General features: G+C 37.5%; 1 protein-coding gene across 5 annotated transcripts in view; it reads left to right on the forward strand.

Annotated features, from left to right (window-relative positions):
• Positions 1 to 22,558, forward strand: part of KIAA1958 (KIAA1958 ortholog) — a 245,429-nt gene that overhangs the window by 151,883 nt on the left and 70,988 nt on the right. For all 5 annotated transcript variants that reach the window (XM_069085326.1, XM_069085329.1, XM_069085328.1 and 2 more), the window contains one exon: positions 1,664 to 2,858. In XM_069085326.1, the coding sequence (XP_068941427.1) occupies positions 1,688 to 2,858 (1,171 nt within the window). In that variant the 5' untranslated portion in view covers positions 1,664 to 1,687. The remainder of the gene's footprint in view (positions 1 to 1,663; positions 2,859 to 22,558) is intronic.

Raw genomic sequence — 22,558 nt, forward strand, 5'->3', positions numbered from 1 at the left:
AAGAGAAAGGACCTATATGTACAGAAATATTTACAGCGGCTCTTTTTTGTTGTGGCAAAGAATTAGGCATTGAGGAGATGCTAATCAGTTGGTGAATTGTCGAACAAGTTGTGCTATATGATTGTAATAGAAGACGGTTGTGTTCTAAGATATGATGAGAGGGAGTAGATTCAAAATAACCTAGGAATACTTATATGAACTGATGAAAAGCGAAATGAGCAGAATCAGTAGAACAATGTATAAAATAACAGCAATATTTTAACAGTGATCAACTGTGAAAGAGAACTCTGATCAATACAAAAATCCAAGATAATTCTGAAGAACTCATGATGAAAAATGCTGTCCACCTCCAGAGAGAGAACTGATGAATTCTTGAGTGCAGATTGAAGTTTTTTTTATTTCATTTTTCTTGCCTTTTTTCTAATATGGCTTATAGAAATGTTTTGCATGACTTCACATGTATAATGGGTATTATTGCTTGCCTTCTCAATGGGTGGGGAATGGGTGGGAGGGAGAAAATTTGGAAGTGAACATTTTTTAAAATTAGTGTTTGAAAAAAAAGTTTAATTAAAAAAATATTTTGAGAACTGGCTGGGCATGGAGGCCTGTAATGTCTGCTACTAGGGGATACCCAGGCTGGTGGATCACTTGAGCATGGGGAGATTTAACTGTAATAGGTCTAAATCTGATCAGGTGTCCACACAAAGCCCCGCAATGATATGGTGAGTCCTGGAACACAGGGGACCACAAAGTTGCTTGAAGTGGAATAAACCAGCCCAGATTAGAAACCAGGCAGGTCTAAGCTTCTAAACCAGTAAGCAGTGGGATGGACCTATTCGTGGCTATTGGATTTACATCCTGGACAGGATAAGGAAAACCAGTCTCAAAAAACCCCAAACCCCTATGTATTTGATCATTTGAAAGGATCCATGGGCTTCACTAGACCACCAGAGTGGTCCATGACATCCAATATAGTTTAAGAACAGAAGCATATCTCTTCCCCTGTCATAGTACTCTTAACTTTCTGCTTTCACCAGATCTATCAGCCTGAAAGCTGTTGGGGGCAAAGCAGTCTCACTGTTCATGTTAGCGGCTGCTTCCAGGTCCCAAAGCTTGTAATATATGAGGGAAAGCATCCTCCCCATCCTGGTTTGCCTTCCTTCTGTTTCTAAGGATGGCTCTGGGTTCTTCCCAACCCCTTCCCCGAAACCCTTACAGTTATCCTTGGTTATTGTCAAGACCAGTCCCCCCCCCCCCAATCAGTTTCATATTTTAAAATTTTCAGCATTAGTGATATCTTTGAACCATCACACCCTCCCAAACACATTTTTCTGATGTTCTAGAATGTTTTCTATCTCTCTTCTATTATTTCACCTCAGGCATGAAGTTTTTAACAGCAAGCCCATGCTTATCTTTGGAGCACATCCTCTCTGATCATATATTGTTGTATACACGTTTTATTTTTTTTTTATGGTTGTCCCTCTCGTTGACTTTCTTCAGAATATCCTGTGGGGGGAAAACTCTCCCCACACTTTTTTTTTGATAGTATAATATGGGCTAGACTCTGCATTTCTTTTTTGATGACAAAACTAATGCCAGGAGAAAGTATGGGCAGAGTTTCAGGTAGTAATGGATTTTTATTTTGATTTTTTCCCCCCTCTAGGAGAGAAGCTGCTGATCCTGTAACATGGAGGATTGCCTTCATACCTCATCAGAAAATCTTTCAAAACTGGTCAGCTGGGCCCATAGTCATGGGACCATTTGTAGCCTCATTCCAAATCTGAAACATTTGCTTTCCGAAGGTTCCCATGGCAACCTGACAGCAATGTGGGGCTGTAGTGCTGGCCATGCTTATCATTGGCCCCTGACCGCCACTTGTAGAGCCGGATCCCAGGAGAGGGTCTGTTTCCAGGACAACAGGAGTTTCAATTCTGATAGTCCCAGTATCATTGGTGTGCCCTCTGAGACACAGACCAGTCCTGTAGAAAGGTACCCTGGGAGGCCAGTGAAAACTAAGCTGGATTGTAACAGAACTAGAGACTCTTGTGATTTTTCCTACTGTAGTGAGCCTTCAGAATTGGATGAAGTTGTAGAAGAATATGAAGATGAAGCAACTCTTTTTGACATGGTTTGTGAGTCTTCTGTGACAGATGAGGACAGTGACTTTGAACACCAAACCCAAAGATCTCAGAACATTGCTCGGAAAAGACCTGGAATTTGTCCATCTTCAGTTCTTTCAAGTACCCAGTCACAGGTCATCGATGAAAGTAGCAGTGATGTCATTGTCAAGAAAATCAAACAAGAGATTCCTGAAGATTATTACATTGTGGCAAATGCTGAGCTAACGGGAGGAGTGGATGGCCCCACACTCTCACTAACACAGATGGCGAAGCCTAAAACCCAGGTTCATGCTGGCCCCTCTTATGTTGGACCAGCCAAGCCGGCTCCCCATTTGACTCCAACACTCAGCACAGAACTGGACCTACAAAGCATCTCTGCCTCTCCACCCATTATTTCAAGACAGACAGTCCAGAAACCCATCAAGGTATCCCTGGCTTCACCTAATCGAGGACTTTCTGGTACCCACGGGGCCAGCCAACAGGTGGCGATTCAGATGCCCGTGAGCACATCCAATCCCAACAAACAGATTAGCATTCCTCTCTCTGCTCTGCAGATCCCAGGACAAGAGGAACAAGTGGCTTCTGAGGAGCTGCTACCACCTTTACCCAATCAGGTCCCATCCTGTGATCTAGCTCTTTCACCCCCGCTTAGCACAGAGCCAGAAGTGAGCTCTAGTCAGCAGCAGCCCATGGCCCTTCCCACCATCACAACTGAGGCCACAGCACAAACAGTACCAGGTATGAAATCTCCAAATGTCCCATGTTCACAGAGCATTCTGTACAGTTTTCTAATGGCATTTTTCAGACAAGGCAGCATAGGGGAGTGGAGACAGCACTGAATCATGAGATAGAGCTTCTTGATTCAAATTCTAACTGTGCCTAAATTACCTGTGTGACCTTGGGCGAGTTAGTTTACTTCTTTGAGTCTCTTTGGGTCTCAGTTTCCTCATTTTTAAGTGTTAGATTAAAACAGGGGCTCTTAACCTTCTTTATGCTGTGCTCCCCTTAGGCAGTCTGGTGAAACCTATGAACCCATTCTCAAATTAATATTGTGTTTTTGTTTTTTAACTCAGAATTGAAGGAAATGTCAAGTTTCAATTCGAGTTTAGTAAAAGTAAAGGGACATATATGTACATACATACATGTAGACATACATGTATATATGTGTGTGTGTGTATATATATATTCCCATCCAAGTTCATGGATCCCCTGAAATATATTCATGAATCCCTTTGGTACCCTGGATCCCAGATTAAGGACCCTTGAACTACAATATCTCTAAGGATCCTTGCAACTCTAAATCCCACATATTCTAATAGTCTGTTTCTGCAATACTGTTGTCTGCTCAGAACTCGAATTCAGGTCATAATTATTTTTGGATAGGTGTTATAAAAAAAATGCATGACAATTAGGTGAAAAGTATGAAGGATTCCAATCCAAATGTAGGACATAAAGCAGGCAATGTACTTTAGCACTTTGAGCAGGGTTTTAAACCTCGAATCCATCAATTTCCAAGGGGCCCCATAGGGACATTTCCAGGAATCTATAAACTTGGTTGGGGGGAAAATACATCTTTATTTCAACATAATTGGTTTCTTTTGCAATCCTGTGCACTTTATTTTATGCATCAAAATAAAACATTTATGCATTAAAATGAAGCATTACTTAAAAGCATTCTGATAAGGGATCCTTAGCTTTTACACAACTGCCCAAGGGGGTCCATGACAAAACAGGTTAAAAATTCCTAACTTAGAGGAATCTAAGTGCTGAGATGCATTACTTACCTTGTGTGTTGCTTAGCAAGGCTTATGCTGTATAGCTACATAGGTGGATCTTACATTACATTAGGATTTCATATAGAAAAGTTGTTTTTTTTTAAATATGCTTTAGTTTTTAATGACAAAGTCTTTAAGAATGGGTTCTTTTTTTTTAATGTGTACATCTCTTTTGGTTGTTTTGTTTATTTTTTTGGAGGGCTATTGGGGTTAAGTGACTTGCCCAAGGTCACATGGCTAGGTTTTGTGTGTGTGTGTGTGTATGTGTGTGTGTGTGTGTGTGTGTGTAAGTGTCTGAGGCTGGATTTGAACTCAAGTCCTCCTGACTCCAGGGCCAGTGCTCTATTCACTGTGTCACCTAGCCACACCAAGAATGGGTTCTTAATTACTGTATTTGAAGGACAGTTGATGCTTGAATGTACTGAGGAAAGGTTTAAGAAACATGCTCCAAGATAATTTTTCCTTGTTCAAAGCAACTTACAATTTCCATATTTTTATCAAAATTTATAACCCCAACCTGTAGTTTGAATCAAAAAAAAAGTTCCCCATGAAGGTTATAACATAACTTCTGGAGATTTTACAGATTTATCTCAATTTATTTTCTAGGTTGATTTTAGGGTGTCACTACTTGGAAGTGGCAGTGGGATTAGTAACTCGGTAACTTGGGATCCTTTTCAATGGTTGATTTTAATGTCCACTATTTAAGATGCCAGCTTTTTTCTATCTCCCATTTCATTCCTGCTTTTTTTTTTTTAACTCACTATCTAAATTCAGTATACATGCTAGAAACTCAAATATTGTATAAAAGAGATGGCTGTAGTCAAAGATGGAAAAACAGCACCAGGGTGCCGAGGTCAGAAATGCACGACATTTTTCTCAAGTTTATTTTGGTCCCACTTAACAGCAACGGCAATGAGTAGGGTAGGCTCCCTGGAATAAATGAGTGAATCCAGGTGCCCTCAATTTGATAGCCAGAGGTACCTATGCCCTTCACCAGGGATGATTAGTTCATTGCTGTGCACCTGCTGAGATATTTTTTCTAGTTATAGACCAAACTGTGACCTCATTCCTCTCAGAAAACTTTCACCTGAGGATTTCTCTACCACAATCATAATGTTGGTTGTCTGTCCCTTTAAAAGAGAGGGAGTGTGACTTTCTGGATAGCAAGTCAGTCTTGGAGCCAGGAAGAATTCCTGTCCTTGACAGGCATTGTCCTTGTGAGTAAGAATAAGTCACTTAACCTCTCTGTGCTTTAGGCAGCTCTCCAAGTCTAAGTTGCTGACTTGCATTAGAAAATGGGGTTTCTTCATCCAGGATTTCCCTTTACCAATGAAGACACAGGTGCATCCCAACTTTTAAAATGTTCATATTTTAATTAAGTTATATATTAATAGTAATTCATCCTTGCCAGTTTTTTAAGGTGTAGCAAAAGACTAATGTACACTTAGGAAAATCTGACTTTTTGGCACTTATGGATTGGCTGTTCAGAAAATAACTGCTTTCCTTAAAATGGTTTCCTTTCTTTTTTTTTTTTTTTTGAGGACTAAGGTAGGATGAAGGTTTAGAAAACAGTGTAATTTCAGAGATTGAAGCTATGTAAAATTCCCTACACTTCTGTTTAATTGGCATTTACAAGTTGAATTAAGGAATTTGTTTTGTTAAAAAGGTTTGGTCTGTTTGCCTTATAGTTATTTAAGTGCTGGGCCACTAGATCTAATTACATTTAAAAGTTTACAATATGTTGATACTCACTGCTGATAAATAAAATAATGTGGAGTTTTACTCAGTAATAAATAACACAAATAGCATTTTAGCAAAGGATAAAAGAACATAACCTTGCCCCAAATTATAAAAGAGAAACTTAAATATCTTGTATTGGAGTAGACTACATTTTTGATTTTCTGTGTTTTTTCCCACTTCTTTCCTATCCCCTTACCCCTAGCCCACCTCCACTGTATGTTCAATAGAGTATAGAGAGAGGCAGCCTTGACTTAAGAAAAGTGTCTGTGACGCTTCCTGTCTTTGTGACCCTGAGACTAATTACTGAACTTCTCAATGTCCTAAGACAACCCTTTGACTACGTTGCAAGACAGATGCCATTTGATTAAATCACAAATCTGGAACCGCCTGCCACCCCCATCCCCATATCTGTGTGTGTCGTACCCTCCACCCACAGTTTAGCTCTTCTTTGTAACAAAGAAATAAAGAGTCATTACACCTAAGTGTTCTTTCAACTACTTTCATTTGAAAGTTTTCAATGGTTGTGGTTCAGTCTCATAAGCACTGTATATAAGCAGTGTAAATTAGCTTTGGATATGAATGTTCAAGGAAAATAAGAAAAGGAGAAAGGTTTGGAGTAGGATTCTCTTTTGAGTTATATTTGATGTTATGAACCATTATTTAAAAAAAATATATCCTGTACTGATGAAATTTCATCTTTCTTTTGGAAGTGCTTTTGATTTCATAGGTACCCTTAGGACATCCAATGTTCTCAGTGGCATTTGGGGGCAGAATTGCCAATTTCCAATTAAACTTTGAACATTAGATGGTGAAATGGTTTCTGATTTTTATAATATTTATTTATCATCTCTAATCTTTATTCTCAACATGAATCCAAAGCGTTGGAAATTAGAGTAGGTCCAAATGCATCTGAAATCTTCGTATAGATTAAATTTGACCAATTAACATAAGTAGATAACACTGTCTAGGCCATAAGCAAAAAGGAATTCAAGGATGCTCTAAAAGAACCAGCCAATTGCTAAATTATACATGTTTATCATGAGTTTCTGTATTAGCTTGAACATTTGCCAAATCATTGCAGAAATGGCTGTATGTCATTATGGTAAGTGGTATCTATGTATTTATAAAAATAAATAATTAGGTTAAACCAGATGATCTTTTGCAGGGTCCCTTACAGCTCTGACATTCTGTGATTCTGTGGTGATTGCTTTCATAAAGAAAGATAACTAGTTTTTGTTATTTGTAATACCATTTAAATTATTTAGAAATCACCCTAATTTGCCTACAAAAATGTACACACAAGTTCCAGTTTGGGGGAAAAGTAGGCTTTTTTTCTCTCCAGGCAATCTCCATCAGCCCAAACCTAAGCAAACAGTAACAAATGTTTATTGAAAGAGTTAGTATAAAGCTACCAGCCAACTCTATCAACGTTCTATAAATTTATAAGTCTTAATTTTAATTTTAATTCTAATTTTGTTTGTATTTTAATTTTAACGTGTTTGATAATTCTGTCATATTCTGCAAATATATCAAAATTTTAGTTTAAATTTGACGCATTTGTTACATGGGATTTGAATTACCCACCCTAGCTTGTTTGTTAAAATTGTGTGTGTGGGTATGGGGGGGATAATCTGTATATATGTATGTGTGCCCCTTTAACACATTCATTTACACAATTCTGACTTATACAAGGCGTACTTTCATTAATCAGTTCCTTTCCCAAGAGTTATATATTGGCAAGCAGTCAATTTTTATAATTGCTTCTGATGTTTGTCACTTACAAATTGCTTTTGCACACATGCACCTGGAGACTGTAGCCTTGCAGAAGAAAAGACGATTTGGGTGAGGGGTGAAAAATTTTTACATAAAATGTTTCATTATTAGGACAGTGTTACAAAAAATCAATCGTATATCAAACCTAAGAGATATTTTTGAAATAATTATTAAGTTAACATTTGCTTGTCCCTCATGTGCCTTAAAATATTTCCTGGGACTCTTTTTTAATATTTAAATGGATTATTTATGGTTTGCTGCATGAGCAGATAGAAGCAGTTGTTTGTATCATTCAGAGAGTTGACATTGTGGCAACATTTTGAGATGATCCCAGTTACTTGCTAATCAGATTATGTTAATATTTTTCTTTTTAAGAGTCTTCCCTCTACTGTCTTCACCCAGTTTAGTAGAAAATGAAATGGGTTAGCAGTCAGATCTAGTTTTAGGTCTGAGATTCTGTGATGTCAGTAGCCCACTGCTTGGTCTCCTGCCGCAAGCCTCTCTCTAGGCTCTGTCCTTGGTTGTTAAAGTGGTCTGACCACAGGTCTGACCGCGTCACTTCTCTGAGCTCAGTAAACTCCACTGGCTCCTATCGCCTCCAGGACCAAAATTAAATGCTCCATTTGACATTCTAAACCCTACTGACTCCAAGCATTTTCACTGGCTTTGTCTTAAGCCCAGTTCACTCTGAAGCTCATGGATTGGCCCACAATAGGTCCCTGCCCAAGCTCCATTTGATGGCTGTATTTTGGGCCCTCCTGGCTCAGAGTGAATGTCAATGGTAACTGTTTCTCTTTGGAACAGCAACCGGGAGGGTCTTCCCCTCCCAGCCTGATTTTTTTTTCCTTTCTTTTTCTGCTAATTAAAGGGGCCATGCCTTGACTCACTTCTTAAAGAGGATTATTCACTGAATGAATGTTACCTCACCCTTAGTGAGAACCTGAAAAGCTCTTAGCCTAAAAGGCCAGGGTCTCCCATTCATTCTCATCCTGATGAATATCTGGCCACTGGACCCAGATGGCTCTGGAGGAGAAAGTGAGGCTGGTGACCTTGCATAGCCCTCCCTCACGAAAATCAAAGGCCACTGAAAGTCGTGTCCCTGATGCCACGGTCCTCTGAGAATGAAGGACAAACACAACAGCCCGTACTTGGAATGCCCTCCCTCCTCATCTCCACCTCCTCACTTCTTCCAGCCCAGCTAAAAGCTTACCTTTCCCGAAAGCCTTTCCTTATCCTTCTTAATTTTGATGTCTTCTCTCAGTTGATTATTTCACATTTATCCTGTGTATGGCTTGATTCCCAAGCTGTCTATCCGCAGCTAGGTGGTGCAGTGGCTGGAGGACAGAGTTTGGAATCCGGAAGATTCACCTTTCTGAGTTCAAATCCAACCTCAGACACTTCCAATTAATAATCATATTACCTAGGGCGGTTAGGTGGCGCAGTGAGTAAGAGCACCGGAGTCGGAAGGACCCAGATCAGTTCCGGCCTCAGATACTTAACACCCATACACAAAACCTGGCCATGTAACCTTGGGCAAATTATTTAACCCCATTTGCTTTTAAAAATAATAATAATAATCATATTATCTAATTTTGCATCCTGGTTGTTTTCTTTTAAGTAATTGGTCTTATTGATGAATTATTTTTAATGCATAAAAATCTGTTTCCCCCTATATGTGGAATCCAGTGCCAAAGCTGAGGAAGGTTTGGTCCTGTTTTTTTTTTTTAATGCAATTGTCATACATTGCTTGGAACCTTCATTTCCTTTGTCATTTTATCTTTTCCCACCACACCTTCAAGCTTCATCTCCAATGCCACCATCTATATGAAGTCTCTTCATCTTTCCAGTTGCCAGTACATTGAAGTACCCCATGGTAACCATGAAAGTTATTCAGATTTTTTTCAATTAAATAATTCAGCAAGTATGCTAGAAGTCAGGGATGTAAAATGTAATGAAACAGCTCTTGATCTCAAAGAGCTTAAGTTCTTTAAAAAAAAATACTTTTATGGATATCTTTCCATTTCTATCATTTCTAATTATTACTTCTTTCTGCTCTTGCATACAATGACCTTCCTCCCTTTGCAATGGGGAAAAATAAATATGTGAATGAATCCACAATTTGAAAAGGGGAGAGATTACCCATCAAGTTGACATTTCCCTTTTTGTGGTCGGAGGCAGTTTGACCCTGTTTGACCCTAGTTGTTTGACCCTGGGCAAGTCACTTATTCCTGTTTGCCTTAGTACTTCATCTATAAAATGAGTTTGAGAAGGAAATGGCAAACCACTTCAGTGTTTTGCCAAGAAAACCCCAAATGGGGTGACAGTCAGACACGACTGAACAACAACAAATGGCTTGATTCTGCATAGTTCTTTGTATGTCATCTCCCTCTCCTAGAAAGCAGGAATTGTCTTTTAATCTTCTTTATATCCCCATAATTTAGTACAGTGCCTGGTACATGGTAGGCACTTAGTAACTGTTTATTGATGGACTGACTGACATTTTTTCATTCTACCCAAGAGTAAAAAAAAAAACATAAAATCAGGATTTCTTTCTTTCTCTATAAGTAGCTATTACCTTCTGTCTTTCTCCAGCAAGGTCCAATAAAGACCTATGTATAAATCTCCAGAAGAGAAGAAACAAAATCTAAAAACAGAGAGACTTTTCCCCCTATGGTACTACAGAAAGAAGCAGTTGTTTGTATCATTCAGAGAGTTGACATTGTGGCAACATTTTGAAATGATCCCAGTTACTTGCTAATCAGATTATGTTCATCTTTTCCTTTTGGAGTGAGAGGCAGAATGGCATCATAGCCAGAGGGATAACTTTGGATTCAGGAGAAGGTAGGTTCAAATCTGATCTCTGAAACATACTGCCTGCAAACTTAAGCAAGTTACTATGGAAATTCTTTTAGGTTTCAGGACTGGTGCTATATGAATAGAGTTCTCCATTAAAAATTCTCTGTATCAATGAAATAGTCTAATTAAAAATATGAGATAAAATAAAAATACATATAATAGACTCATACAGGAATATATCAAGTAAAATTTGAACTAAATTCAATATATATCTTCTTTACCTGATCCTCCTTAACACTTTCAACAGGGAATGATAGGTCTCACTTCTATGGGGAGAAAAAAATGATTATGACACTACCCATTTATATTGAAGAAAAGCATTATGGAAAGCAAAGAATACTGATCTTGGAGTCAGAAGACCTGAGTTCAAATCTCACTCCTGACACTCAGTAGTTTTATGACCACAGGCAATTTACCTGTTAGAATCCTTTTCTTCATCTGTAAAATGGGAATAATAGTAATACATATAGTAGTTGGCCTCACAGGATTGTTATGAGAATCAAAAGCACTTTGTAAATCTTGATTAATTGCTATATAAATTCTGGAAGCAAGTGCCTTATTGCTATATAAATTCTGGAAGCAAGTGCCTTAGTTGTCTCCTTTTTTCACTACTGAATCATTTGGATATTTTTTCTGGACTTTTATTTTCCTGGAATTTTCTTTTTGTCATTTAAGAACCAGCCTGGCTAACTTTAGGGAGGTACAGAACCACATTAGCCACAAAGAGATTATTATATTATTATGATAATCCTTTTTTAGTTCAAGAAAGAGCTCGCAATGCACTCTTCTGAGAATTAAGTGGAATAGAATTTTCCCTTATCATGTTGGTTATTTTCTAATGTTTAGAGCACTTTTATACATATTAATAAATATTATTGTATATTAATATAGCTTGTCAACAGATACCCCAGTGAGAGTAGAGGGGAAAGGAAAAAGCAGGAAATTAGTCTCTTTGCTTTTTTATTTAGCCTCAAAGTTGAATCTACAGCTAGATAGAGATTATTTAGGATAATGAGAAAAGTTTATCTTGTAATACCCAAACCCATAAGCAGAGTAATCAAATTAAATATTGATTGATGATATTTATTAACAATTTCTATTTGAATTCATATTTGTTCCTTTAAAATATATGAATTATATTCAAAAGTACACCTCATCTCTGTGCTGCAGAGATGGATTTATCATAGATGTAGAGCTGGAAGAGGCCTCAGAGACCATCTAGCCCAACCCCTTCATTTTACATATGAGGAAAATGAGACCCAGAGAGGAAAAGTGATTTGCCCAGGTTCTACAAGAAGTAAACACCAGAGGTAGGATCTGAGCCCTGGTCCTCGGACTTTTCACAGACTACAGTGATAGAGTAGGTATTTGATTGACTTCATTGATATGCAAACATTGGTGCCTGCTACCTCCTCCCCATCACCTGGAAAATTGATCTTCTGGAGTTGCTATAATGTAAAAATGAAATCTCTTTGTAGTTAATGTGATTCTGTACCTCCCTGAAGTTAGTCAGGCTGATCCTGATATGACAGGTATATGTAATCTGTCATTAGCCTCAGGTTCTTCCAAAGAACAGAACAAGATAAATGTCATAAAAATAAATTTCTATGAAAAAAAAAAGTCCAGAAAAAAATATCCAAATCATTCAGTAGTATGACTGATGAGAAGTTTACAAATCATTACCTTCTGTGCATGAATTCTCATTTCTTCACCCTTTCCCTGTTTGCTGTTTCATGGGTCCAGAAGGAACTGTGGACAAAGGAGTAGGTTGGACTGAATAAAATATTTTCTTCCAGAACTCACAAAGGTCATTTCCCACCAGAATATGACTTACCTGCTTTGTTAAAAGAATGGGTCTTAATTATAGACACACATTCTTTTCCCTTCTTTTTTTGTGAGAATCGCCTGTCCACAATCTAAAGTCTACAGCTTGCTTCAATATAGTTTATTAAATAGAGGCTAGAGACTGTAATTCAGAGTATTTGAAAGGGGTGTAGCAAGAAGACCACCATAGGAGAAAGGAGACCAATATGTTAGTGACTGCTCTATAGCTTAGTTACTTGTCTGAGTTTGGGTAATTCACGTAATCTTTTTATTTTTATCTCAACCTCTTCTGTCCAATGTGGAGATGATATCTTGCCTTCCTAAAGAAATTAAGCCAAGCTAAGGTATATGTTAAAGGTTCTTCAGGTTTAAGGTTACAACTTTGTGAATTTGTATGATTCTTATAGGAAGAATCAGTAGTTGGAATTTTAAGGAATACTGTAATCTTTGGGGGGGGGGGCGGTGAGCATAAAGACAGGATATCTTATCTCATTGGTATGGGAAATTCCAAGATGAGGAAATTCCCTCTGCCCAGTGCAATTCAGGTTGGCACCTTCTTTGAAAGCGACAGTCTTAAAGTGTTACCTAGAACAGAGGTGTTAAACACAAAACAGTGGCCCAAACCAAATTAAAATGTAATTGGGAAATAAATATATAACAATTAATGAATTAACTTTAAAAAGAATTATAAAAATGTGATTTTCCAAGTCAATGTAGGGCCTATTTGTTGTTGGTTTTAAGTTGTTTTAATTGTGTCTAACTCTCCGTGACTACATTTGGAGTTTTCTTGGCAAAGATACTGGAGTGGTTTGCCATTTCCTTCTCCATCACATTTTGTAGATGAGGAACAGAGGCAAACAGTTAAGTGACTTGCCCAGGGTCACACAGCTCACAAATATCTGAGGAGAGATTTGAACTCAGGTCCTCCGGACTCCAGGCCCCAGTGCTTTATCCTCTTCGCCACCCCTATATAGCCTACAGAGATCCTTATGTATGTTTTAGCGGTTCATTTCTATTTGAGTTTGACACCATTGTCTATTTCTAGAGTTGTATATGGCTGTGAGGGAACAAATGAACAAATAAGCAAGCTATTCTGTCAGATGACTCTAGTCTCTCATATTTTGAAGTAAATGTATTTAGAAGCCACTGGTAATTTATTCAATATCACAATATATTTGCAGTTTGCTCCATAGCTTAGCTAAAACTAACATGAACCTAGTTATATATTGAATTGAATTTTTAAAAAATATAATATTAATAAATTTGTGAGAGCCTTTCTTTCAGCATTATTATTGTTGACTGGATTTTTGGAAATCATGTTAGTAAATCAAACTAATTGTTACCTACAGTACTTAGGCAGAGAAGCAAGTACAAATTGAATTTCCCCAGCTTTTCCTGTAGCATTAGCACAATTCACCCTAGTGATTCCTAGACTCTAGAGTTCAATTGGAAATCTTTGCTGCTGGCTGAGTATCCTTTCTTTAGAGTACTACCTGAAAATGCCAGTATTATCTCATTTTGATTTGTTACAAGTCCTTAGTGGTGGTCTTTTTAAAAATTTTATTATATCTTTTCTATTGTTCATTTAAATTTTATTTATTGTATTATTTTTTGTTTTAAATATTTAAAAACTTTAATTTTAAAATTAAACATTTTAATTTTTAAAGTTTAAATTTATTTTTTAAAATTTTGAGTTCTAAATTCTCTCCATCCTTCCAGCCCTTCCCCAAGCAATATGATATCAGTTATATATATGAAATCATAGAAAACATATTTCCATAATTAGCCATGTTGCAAAAAAGAAAGTGAAAAAATTATACTTCAATCCGTATTCAAAATTTATCAGATCTCTCCGGAGATAGATAGCATTTTTCATCTTGAGTCCTTTGGAATAGTCTTCGATCATGGTATTGATCTGAGTAGCTAAGTCTTTCACAGTTGTAATGGTAAATTGAGCCATCTTTTGTCTGAACTTTTACCTATCTCATAGCCATTGAATGGGCATGACCTCAGACAAACTAAGACCTGTGAAAGACCTTAATTTAGAAAGGTCACACTCATCCATTGCATCTTGGCCATTGCCAGTCATGTTGACCTATGTCTTGCCACTGTACTTCAAATGACTCTAGAGGAGAGAGTATGACTGACAGCCTTGCCCAGCTCTGCCTCACTTATGTCCAATTCATGTGCAAGTCAAGATATCATTGGTTGTCATTAAAAAAGAGTGAACACTAGCTGTATGACCTTGGCCACGTTACTTAACCCCAATTGCCCTGCCTTCTCCCCTCCAAAAAAAAAAAAGAAAGAATGAACAACAACAACATTGTTGTTACTGTGTACAGTGATCTCCTAGTTCTACTTACTTTACTCTGATGCAAAGTCTTTTAAGTTTGGGTTTATGAAATGCAGTCAGTCAAAAAGCTTTGGTTTAGCACTTACTATTGGCCAGGCACTGTGTCAAGCACTGGGAATACAAATATAAAGAAAAAAGAGTCAGTCTTGGAAGACAGCATTTCAAAAGGAAGCTGAAAGGAGGGAGGGGAAAACGAAAGAGGTGACCAGCTCTGGGGTTTGATGGGGAAGATGGGAGGACAGCTTGGACAACCTGGTAAGAAATGGAGCAAGGGGGGCGGCCAGGTAGCACAGCAAGTAAGAGTACTGGCCCCAGTGTCGGGATGACCTGGGGATTGAATCCAGGCTCAGACACTTAGCACCACGCCCAGAAATAACTGGCCATGTAACCTTGAGCAAGTTACTTGACCCCAATTGCTTTAAAAAAAAAAAAAAAAAAAGAAAAGAAATGGAGCTAGGGATGGCCTGGAATCCTCTTTGAATGAAGGTTTTGGAGAAGTCATCCATTCTGAGGGAGGTGCCCCAAGGGCAGAAGGTATGTCCAAGAGCTATGAATTCTAGAGCCAAAGTGATCTTCCTAGAGGCAGAGGTTTCTTGGGATACATTAGAGTGCATCCTGCTAGGAAATGCCATGCAGATATACAATAATCCAGCAAGTACACTAGCTTGACCCTCCTAACAGGATTAGTCAGTCTCAAAAGCTAATCTTTATAATATGCATGCACTAGACATTTTCATAAACATGGGCATTTGGGGGGGAAATCCATAATTCAATTGGTATGAACACTTCATTCACCATTTCAGATTGCAACACTTCCATGCTTTGATATATGGTCTTCGAGAGCTGCTGTTGCCAAAAATAATTCATTACATGGTGGCCAACTTTCTGTCTAGGAGCTTTCCTGCACTGAGTAAAGCAGATTCTGGAACTGCAGACATGGTCCTTTTCAGGCCCATTCTGAAAACTTTTCCATGTTGACAAGTCCTTATAGACAAAATGGAGAGAATTACAATGACCACAATAGTATCAAGAATTAACACTAAAATAGGAGAACTTAAATTAAGACAATGACCAATACTGACTCTAAAAGACTGGTAATGGAACATGTATAGCTCCTTCTTCTTGGAAGAGGGGTGGTAGTATACAGGCATGGAATGGGAATGTCAGACATGTGTCAGGATTTTTTTTGGGGGGGGGGTGAACATTACCTCTTTTTTTGTTTTGTTTTTTAGTCCAACTCATTTTTTTTTCATTTTTTAAAATTATTTTTCCCCCAAGTTTTATTTTAGACTCAAATGCCAGAACACAAATAGAGAATAGAGAAAAGAAACAAAAACATAGCATAAACTTAAATATTGGAAATTAAATACAAAGTTGGAAAGAAAAAAAGCATGTTGTGTGCATGGCAGAACATGAGAGGATTCAAAATAGGTAACAATAAATTTTCATTTCAAGAAAGCTTATACGATAAATAATACTCAATTGTGTTGAAAATTGTCCATCTCTTCTACCTTGTGAGTTTTCTTTTGTTCTCTGCTGTGCACTTTTTTAACATTACCTCTGTTATAAAAGAGGGGTTCTGTTGGGATGTCTGATATTGAGAAATGACTATTTTAAAGATTAAAATAAAAAAAAAGAACCACTAAAACTTATGTTGGTTCGGTATGCCCTCTGAAAGCAAATTATTGTTTCTGTGCCTTTATGAAGCAGCAGAGGAAGGTGTTTATTATGCTTCTAAAGAAGTGGGTGTGGCACTCACTAGGGACACACCCACACAGATACTGAATCAGGAGAGAGGGTCTACGAGTTCTGTCCTTCATGGTATACTTAAGGTTAGTCAAATTCCTCAGATTCTAGAGGAAGGTTTTATTAGAGGCCTTCACACACACACACACACACACACACACACACACACACACACACAAATACGCGCGCGCGCCACCCCCCCAACCCCCCAACAAGTTTTTTTTTTTAAAAGAGATGAGAACCTTTGGAAAATGCACAGTCACTAATTCAGTTCTTAGGAGTGAATAGCTAGTTTCTGTTTTTGACACTGTTTTCTTGTGACCTGAAATAATGAATTACCCATGGAAAAACTGGCATGGTTCATCACACATGAAGAAACTTATCATTTATCTACAGTCCCAGAACGGCCCCTACCAGCCAGTACACTTTCCAGGTATTCTGATTTCCCTCTCCTGGGACAGCTGTGGTCCTAATTAGTCAGTCAACAAGGATTTATTTAAACACCCGCATTGTGCCAGTCATTGTGCTAAGCTCACCAAGGAAATAATAATTCTGTTCTTTTCATCCATATTTTTCAGGACTTAAATGATCATTGTAGTATCAGGGAATGAGTGTTGGTTCTGAAGCCTGAGGACCTTGGTTCAAATCTACCTCTGACATTTATTATATGTTATATTAATTTATTGTTATATAACAATATATCATATATTATTATATTGATTTATTATATATTATATTAATACCTTTGCAACATTGGGCAAATTACTTTCCCCTCCTAGGATCAATTTCCTTATCTGTAAAGTGAGGGTACTGGCTTAGCTAGCCTCTGAGTTCCTTTCCAGCTCTAATTCTATACTATGGTGTGACTGCTGGGGACTCAGCTGGTTTGTTCCCAAAGCATACTTTCAGTTTGCATTTAAGTCTCTCATTTACCAGCAGAGTAATCGACTGTGCCTGTATTGTTAAGGTCTGTGAGTGCATTAAAACCATGCTTATTAAGCCTGGAAAAGGAACAAGTTATGCCTTCATCATATGGAAAGGTTATCATTGATTTTTTTAATCATCCTTTAAATTGTGAACACTCATTAGGTTGAGAACAAAGATGCAATCTCGTAATGTGCTGATCCTGGTTGAACATCTGGTTCATGGACTTGTCTCCCATACATACCGAATGTTTTATAAATATTGAACATGGACTTCAGTATTGCAGTAAACACTAGATTAGGGGTTTTTAACCTTTTTTGTGCCATGGGTCCCTTTGGCAATCTAGTGAATCCTATGGACACTTTCCAGGAATAATGTTTTTAATTGCATTAAATAAAATACATAGGATTATAAAGGAAACAAGTTATCCATCTGTGGCAGCAAGCACCCCAAGCGTTGCTGCCAACACAGGTTCTTGGATCTGCTTTGATAAAGGAAAGCAACTCAAAATGGGTTAACAAGCTTACTTTAATCAGTCAAATATGTATCATTTACCTAGTTCAGGGGAAAAAGGTTAGCACCCCGAACTTCAAAGTATACAGACAGAATTATCAAGACAGAAACAGATCAAGTAGGACAGCTTTCCAAACTGTCCAAGCCATTACATCCATACCAAACACCATCTGGGTTTTTCAAAGCTGGGGGGCTCTGGACAATGGCTTCCCAGAATCCATATCAAATCACAGAACACTTCTCAAAGTGAGCCCCAAAACAAAGCCTCACATCAGGGCTTATATAGCCTTCTCCTGGCTCAGAGAATGTAACAACCTTATTGACCCACTGACCAATCAAAAAGTATCTACTGAAAAACAAGCCTCCCACCCCAGGCTCCAGGTGCACTTTAGCCTGGGTCAGGGAAGATCTTTAAAATTTACATTCCCATTACACCATCTCTCTCAACTTTAGATAGATGTCTTTATATATAGACAACATATATATTGAGTATATATGTATGCATGTGTATGTTATATAAAAGTATACATATATTGTATGGTTATAAATATACATTTATATTATATACACAATACATACATACAGGGTTGCCCAAGGTATGTATGTATATATCTATGTGTATATACATATATATGGCATCCTAAAAGTCATATATATAGGGAGTGTGTGTGTATGTGTGTGTGTTTCCCAAAAGTTTAAAGCTATTAAAGCTGAAAGTACTTGGATCCCAAGATTTAAGATCCTTTACACTAGAGCTTTGTTCATAGAGCAGAAATATTTAAATTTTCCAGGTAGTTTGTTATTGTGATAACTTGATAGAAGATTTATTATGAAGAGACCTTATTTCTCTATTTTGGGAGGCAGCTAGGTGGCACAGGAGATAGAAAACTGGGCCTGGAGTCAGGAATACTCATCTTTGTGAGTTCAAATCTGGCTTCAGACAATTAAGAGCTGTGTAACTCTGGGTAAATCCCTTAATCCTGTTTGCCTTAGTTTCCTTATCTGTAAAATAAGCTGGAAAAAGAAACAGCAAACCACTTCAGTATCTTTGCCAAGAAAATCCCAACTGGGGTAATGAAAGAGTGGAAATGTCTGAACAACAACAGCATTTCTCTATTTTCCTAATTTTAAAAAAAATGTTCTATGTATAAGATTCGATCTCCAGGTCATCCCAACACTGGAGCTGGTGCTCTTACTCGCTGAGCCACCTGGCTGCCCCGTGTACTAATTGTTTTTTAAAATGCCTGTGTTCTATAGAATTTTATTGGAAAAAAAAGTATTTAATGGAGCAGTAGAGAATTGACATGGAACCACAAATCTCAGCATTGATATTGGTAAAGTCATGTGCATTTGAAATTTCAATTTAATTGACTGTGTTTATTTAGAGACTGCTAGATACTTACCACTGTGCTGGGTACTATTGAAAGAAAAGGGCATGGCACTGTAAATTCCCTCAGGGAGCTTTGCAGTTTTATTAACTATATATCCATGAAACAATCTAGGAGCAGAACAAGACATTCACAATTGACATTCCACACCTAGCATATTGTGTTCAGTTTGGGGCCCTACGTTTCAGAAAGGGCATTGATAAGCTAGGGAATGTCCGGAGAAGAACAGCCAGAAGAGGAATAGGAATAGTGTCCTTGCCCTATAAATCCCCACTGGAGGAATTGAAGAGATATTTAATTTGGAAAAGAGAAAATATACATATGAATGCTGTGTTCAGATTTTTCTAGGGGTATCATAGAAGAGGGGTTGGACTTGCTCTGCTTGCTTGGCCCCAAAGAAAAATACTAGAAACAATAAGTAGAAATTACAAAGACACGAATTTAGCTTCAATATGGGGGAAAACTTCCTCATGTTTGGAGCTGTCCAAAATTGGAAAGATCTGTCTCTGGAGGCAGAGTGGGCTTCCTCTCATTGGACATCTTTAAGGAAAGGCAAGATGACCAGTTGTTAGGTATTTTGGAGATATGATTCTTGTTCATATATTTATGAATTGACTAAATCAGGACTTTTTAGCTTTTTGTGTCCTGGACACCTTGAATAGCCTGGTGAAACCTATGGACCCCTTCTCAGAAGAATCTTTTTTAAGTCCATGAAATAAAATGCATAAAATTACAAAGGAAACCAATTATACTGAAATATAGTTATCAAAATATATTTAAAAAAAAGTTCATGGACCACAGATTAAGAAGCCCTGGAATAGATGGCTTCTGAAGAGTGTGATTCTTTGTTCCATTATATGATTAAGTGTTTGAATGTATCATACAAACAGTAAATGCTATAGCTGATCAGGATGTGTGAAGATAAAAGAATTAATTAACTGAAGAATGAATTAAATTAAACGCTGAATATAGGGCACACCCAAGCAGTAGTTTGGAGCCCTGTTCTGTAGCTAAGGGAAGACATGACACATGCATGTAATTATCTCCATAAATATTAGCAAAGCAAATAACTGAGGTACCCTTAAAATCCTAGAATATACCAACTTTGCAGCATGGGTCTCAATAATTGCTTTAGTGAGTATAAGTGTGTCTTCTATAAATATTCAGACCCAGAATTTGATTTTGTGGAATCTTTTTAGTCTCCAGAATTTTCCTTGAGATTTATGTCAAAGCTCATTAGCTTTTAACACTTTCCTCTATACAGTATCTTTTCTTTTTTTATCTTTTTTTTAATTACTAAAACTTAAATACACAATAAGAAAAGAGAAAAAGCATGTTATGTGCACAGCAGAACATGAGAGAATTCAAAATATATAGCAATAAATTTCTATTTCAAGAAAACCCATATAATAAATACTCTGTGCTTATGGAGAGCTGTTCATCTTTGCTTCCTTGTACTTTTTCTTTTGTTCTCTGCCGTGTACTTTTTTACTTTGTTCTTTTTTCCCCTTCCTCCCTCCACCTCCCAGAAGTCTACAATTAAATATGAATATATTTACGTATAGATGCAGATATATAGATACACACACACATATATATATACATATACATACACACACACACACACATATATATATATATACACATACTACAGTATCTTTTCTAAAGGATGTGGGAAATGCAGCCATTTTTTCTCTGTTATTACAATAAATGCCCTTCCTGTATTTATAAGTGCTGTCTATTTTCCTATTTTGCCCATATTTATTGCTGGATAACAGGGTGTCAATCTCTATAGAAAAGTAGTCTGACTTGTTCTTGTAACTACTTTTCCAAGATAGGGTTTGATCTTATCTTGTGACCTACTTAGAGAAATTAGCATTTGCACATTGGTTATTACTTCCTAGATAGATAATAATGAATATTAACAAGCCTAGCATAGAGAGGGTAATTTATTAGTGTTTGCTGCATCTCTATTTCTTTGTGTGTTATCGTGTGTTCATTTTTATGCATCCTCTGTCACACATCCTTTTCAGACCAGCTCTGATTAATAATTGCTTTGTTTTATGGCCTCACCTTTCCAGTGTGCATTTGAAAATAGAAGGCTACCTACATTTATTGACTCCTGTTGATTAACATATAATCTTATGAGTTTAATTGAAGCTATGGCTCCTAAAAAAAATTTTGTAGTAACAATGAATTTCACCCTTGGAATTTTTCAGGCATAAATTCCATCTGTAATCCGTGGGCTATTCTTAGGCATCATGCTATCTATATTGAAAGAGATCTGGGCTCATAATTAGAAGCCTAGATTTTGGTCCTTACAATATCACAGAAATCTTAGACAAGTCATTCTCTCTTCTCTACCTCTCCCCCACCCCTGGTTTTTGTACCTCAGTTTCCTCATCTGTAAAAGGAAGGGATTCTGGACTATATGGTTACTTGAGGTCGGGTCTGACTTGGTACTTCCTTTAACCTATGATTCTCAGTCATAGATCTTCAGCAAAGCGAAAACAAAACAAAATACTTGTTTCTTACTTTGGCATGTTAATAGATTGTATTTCTTATGATCTCTTTAATCTCTTACCAAGCTGTAGGATCATAAGACCATAGGTAAATTTAAGGGACCTCAGGAGCCATCTGGCCCAGCCTCCTCATTTACCAGAGGATAAAACTGATGCCCCTGAAGTGAAGAGACTTGTATCTGAGATGTATCTAAGGTCATAGGGAGTTAACTTGTAGAATTATCCCAAAGCATAGCCTGGATCATACATATTTTTGGAGTGCAGGAAAGGAGAGGGATCACATATTAAGTGCCCATAGGAAATAGTAGGGGATCTTAACCCAGTCTAATTTAGTTATTTCAGGTCTTTCTCATTAGGTGGGATTCATAGATGAGGCTGCTATTGACACCAAACAAGTTTGTGGGTTGTTTTGATTTTTTGAAATTTGATATATTAGCCAGATGGACTAATGTAAAACAGCTAACTTTTGAAACTTTCTCTGGGAAAAAATTTCCATGAAATTGAATTTTAGTAGCTGCAGAGGTTGTCAGAAAGAAAATAACTTAGAGGTTCAAGAGATCTGTGTGCTCTGTTTAAATGTGCTTTGAATAAGTCATTTGAATGTTGGTTCCATTCTCCTCACTCCCTATAAGCATTTTATGTAGTCTATAAAGAGGCAGCCTAGGTGGTGCAGTGAATAGAGCACCAGACCTCAAGAGGACTTGAGTTCAAATGTGGACTTAGACACTTGACACACTAGCTGCATGACCTTGGGCTAGTCACTTAACCCCTGTTGCCCTGCCTTCCCCCCCAAAAAAAGCAAACAAAGAAACTCTGGGGCAACTAGGTGGGTCAGTGAATAGAGCACCAGCCCTGGAGTCAGGAGGACCTGAGTTCAAATCATGCCTCAGACACTTAGCACAAAAACTAGCTGTGTGACCTTGGGCAAGTCACTTAACCCCAACTGCCCTACCTTCCCCCCTCCAAAAAGCAAAAAAAAAGAGAGAGAGGAGATTTGCTGAGACATAGTAACGGAGGGATAATT

This window comes from Petaurus breviceps, unplaced genomic scaffold, assembly GCF_028583685.1.
Source record: "Petaurus breviceps papuanus isolate PSGF00001 unplaced genomic scaffold, PetGlider_PUasm1.0 175, whole genome shotgun sequence".
NCBI classification, from domain to species: Eukaryota; Metazoa; Chordata; class Mammalia; order Diprotodontia; family Petauridae; genus Petaurus; species Petaurus breviceps.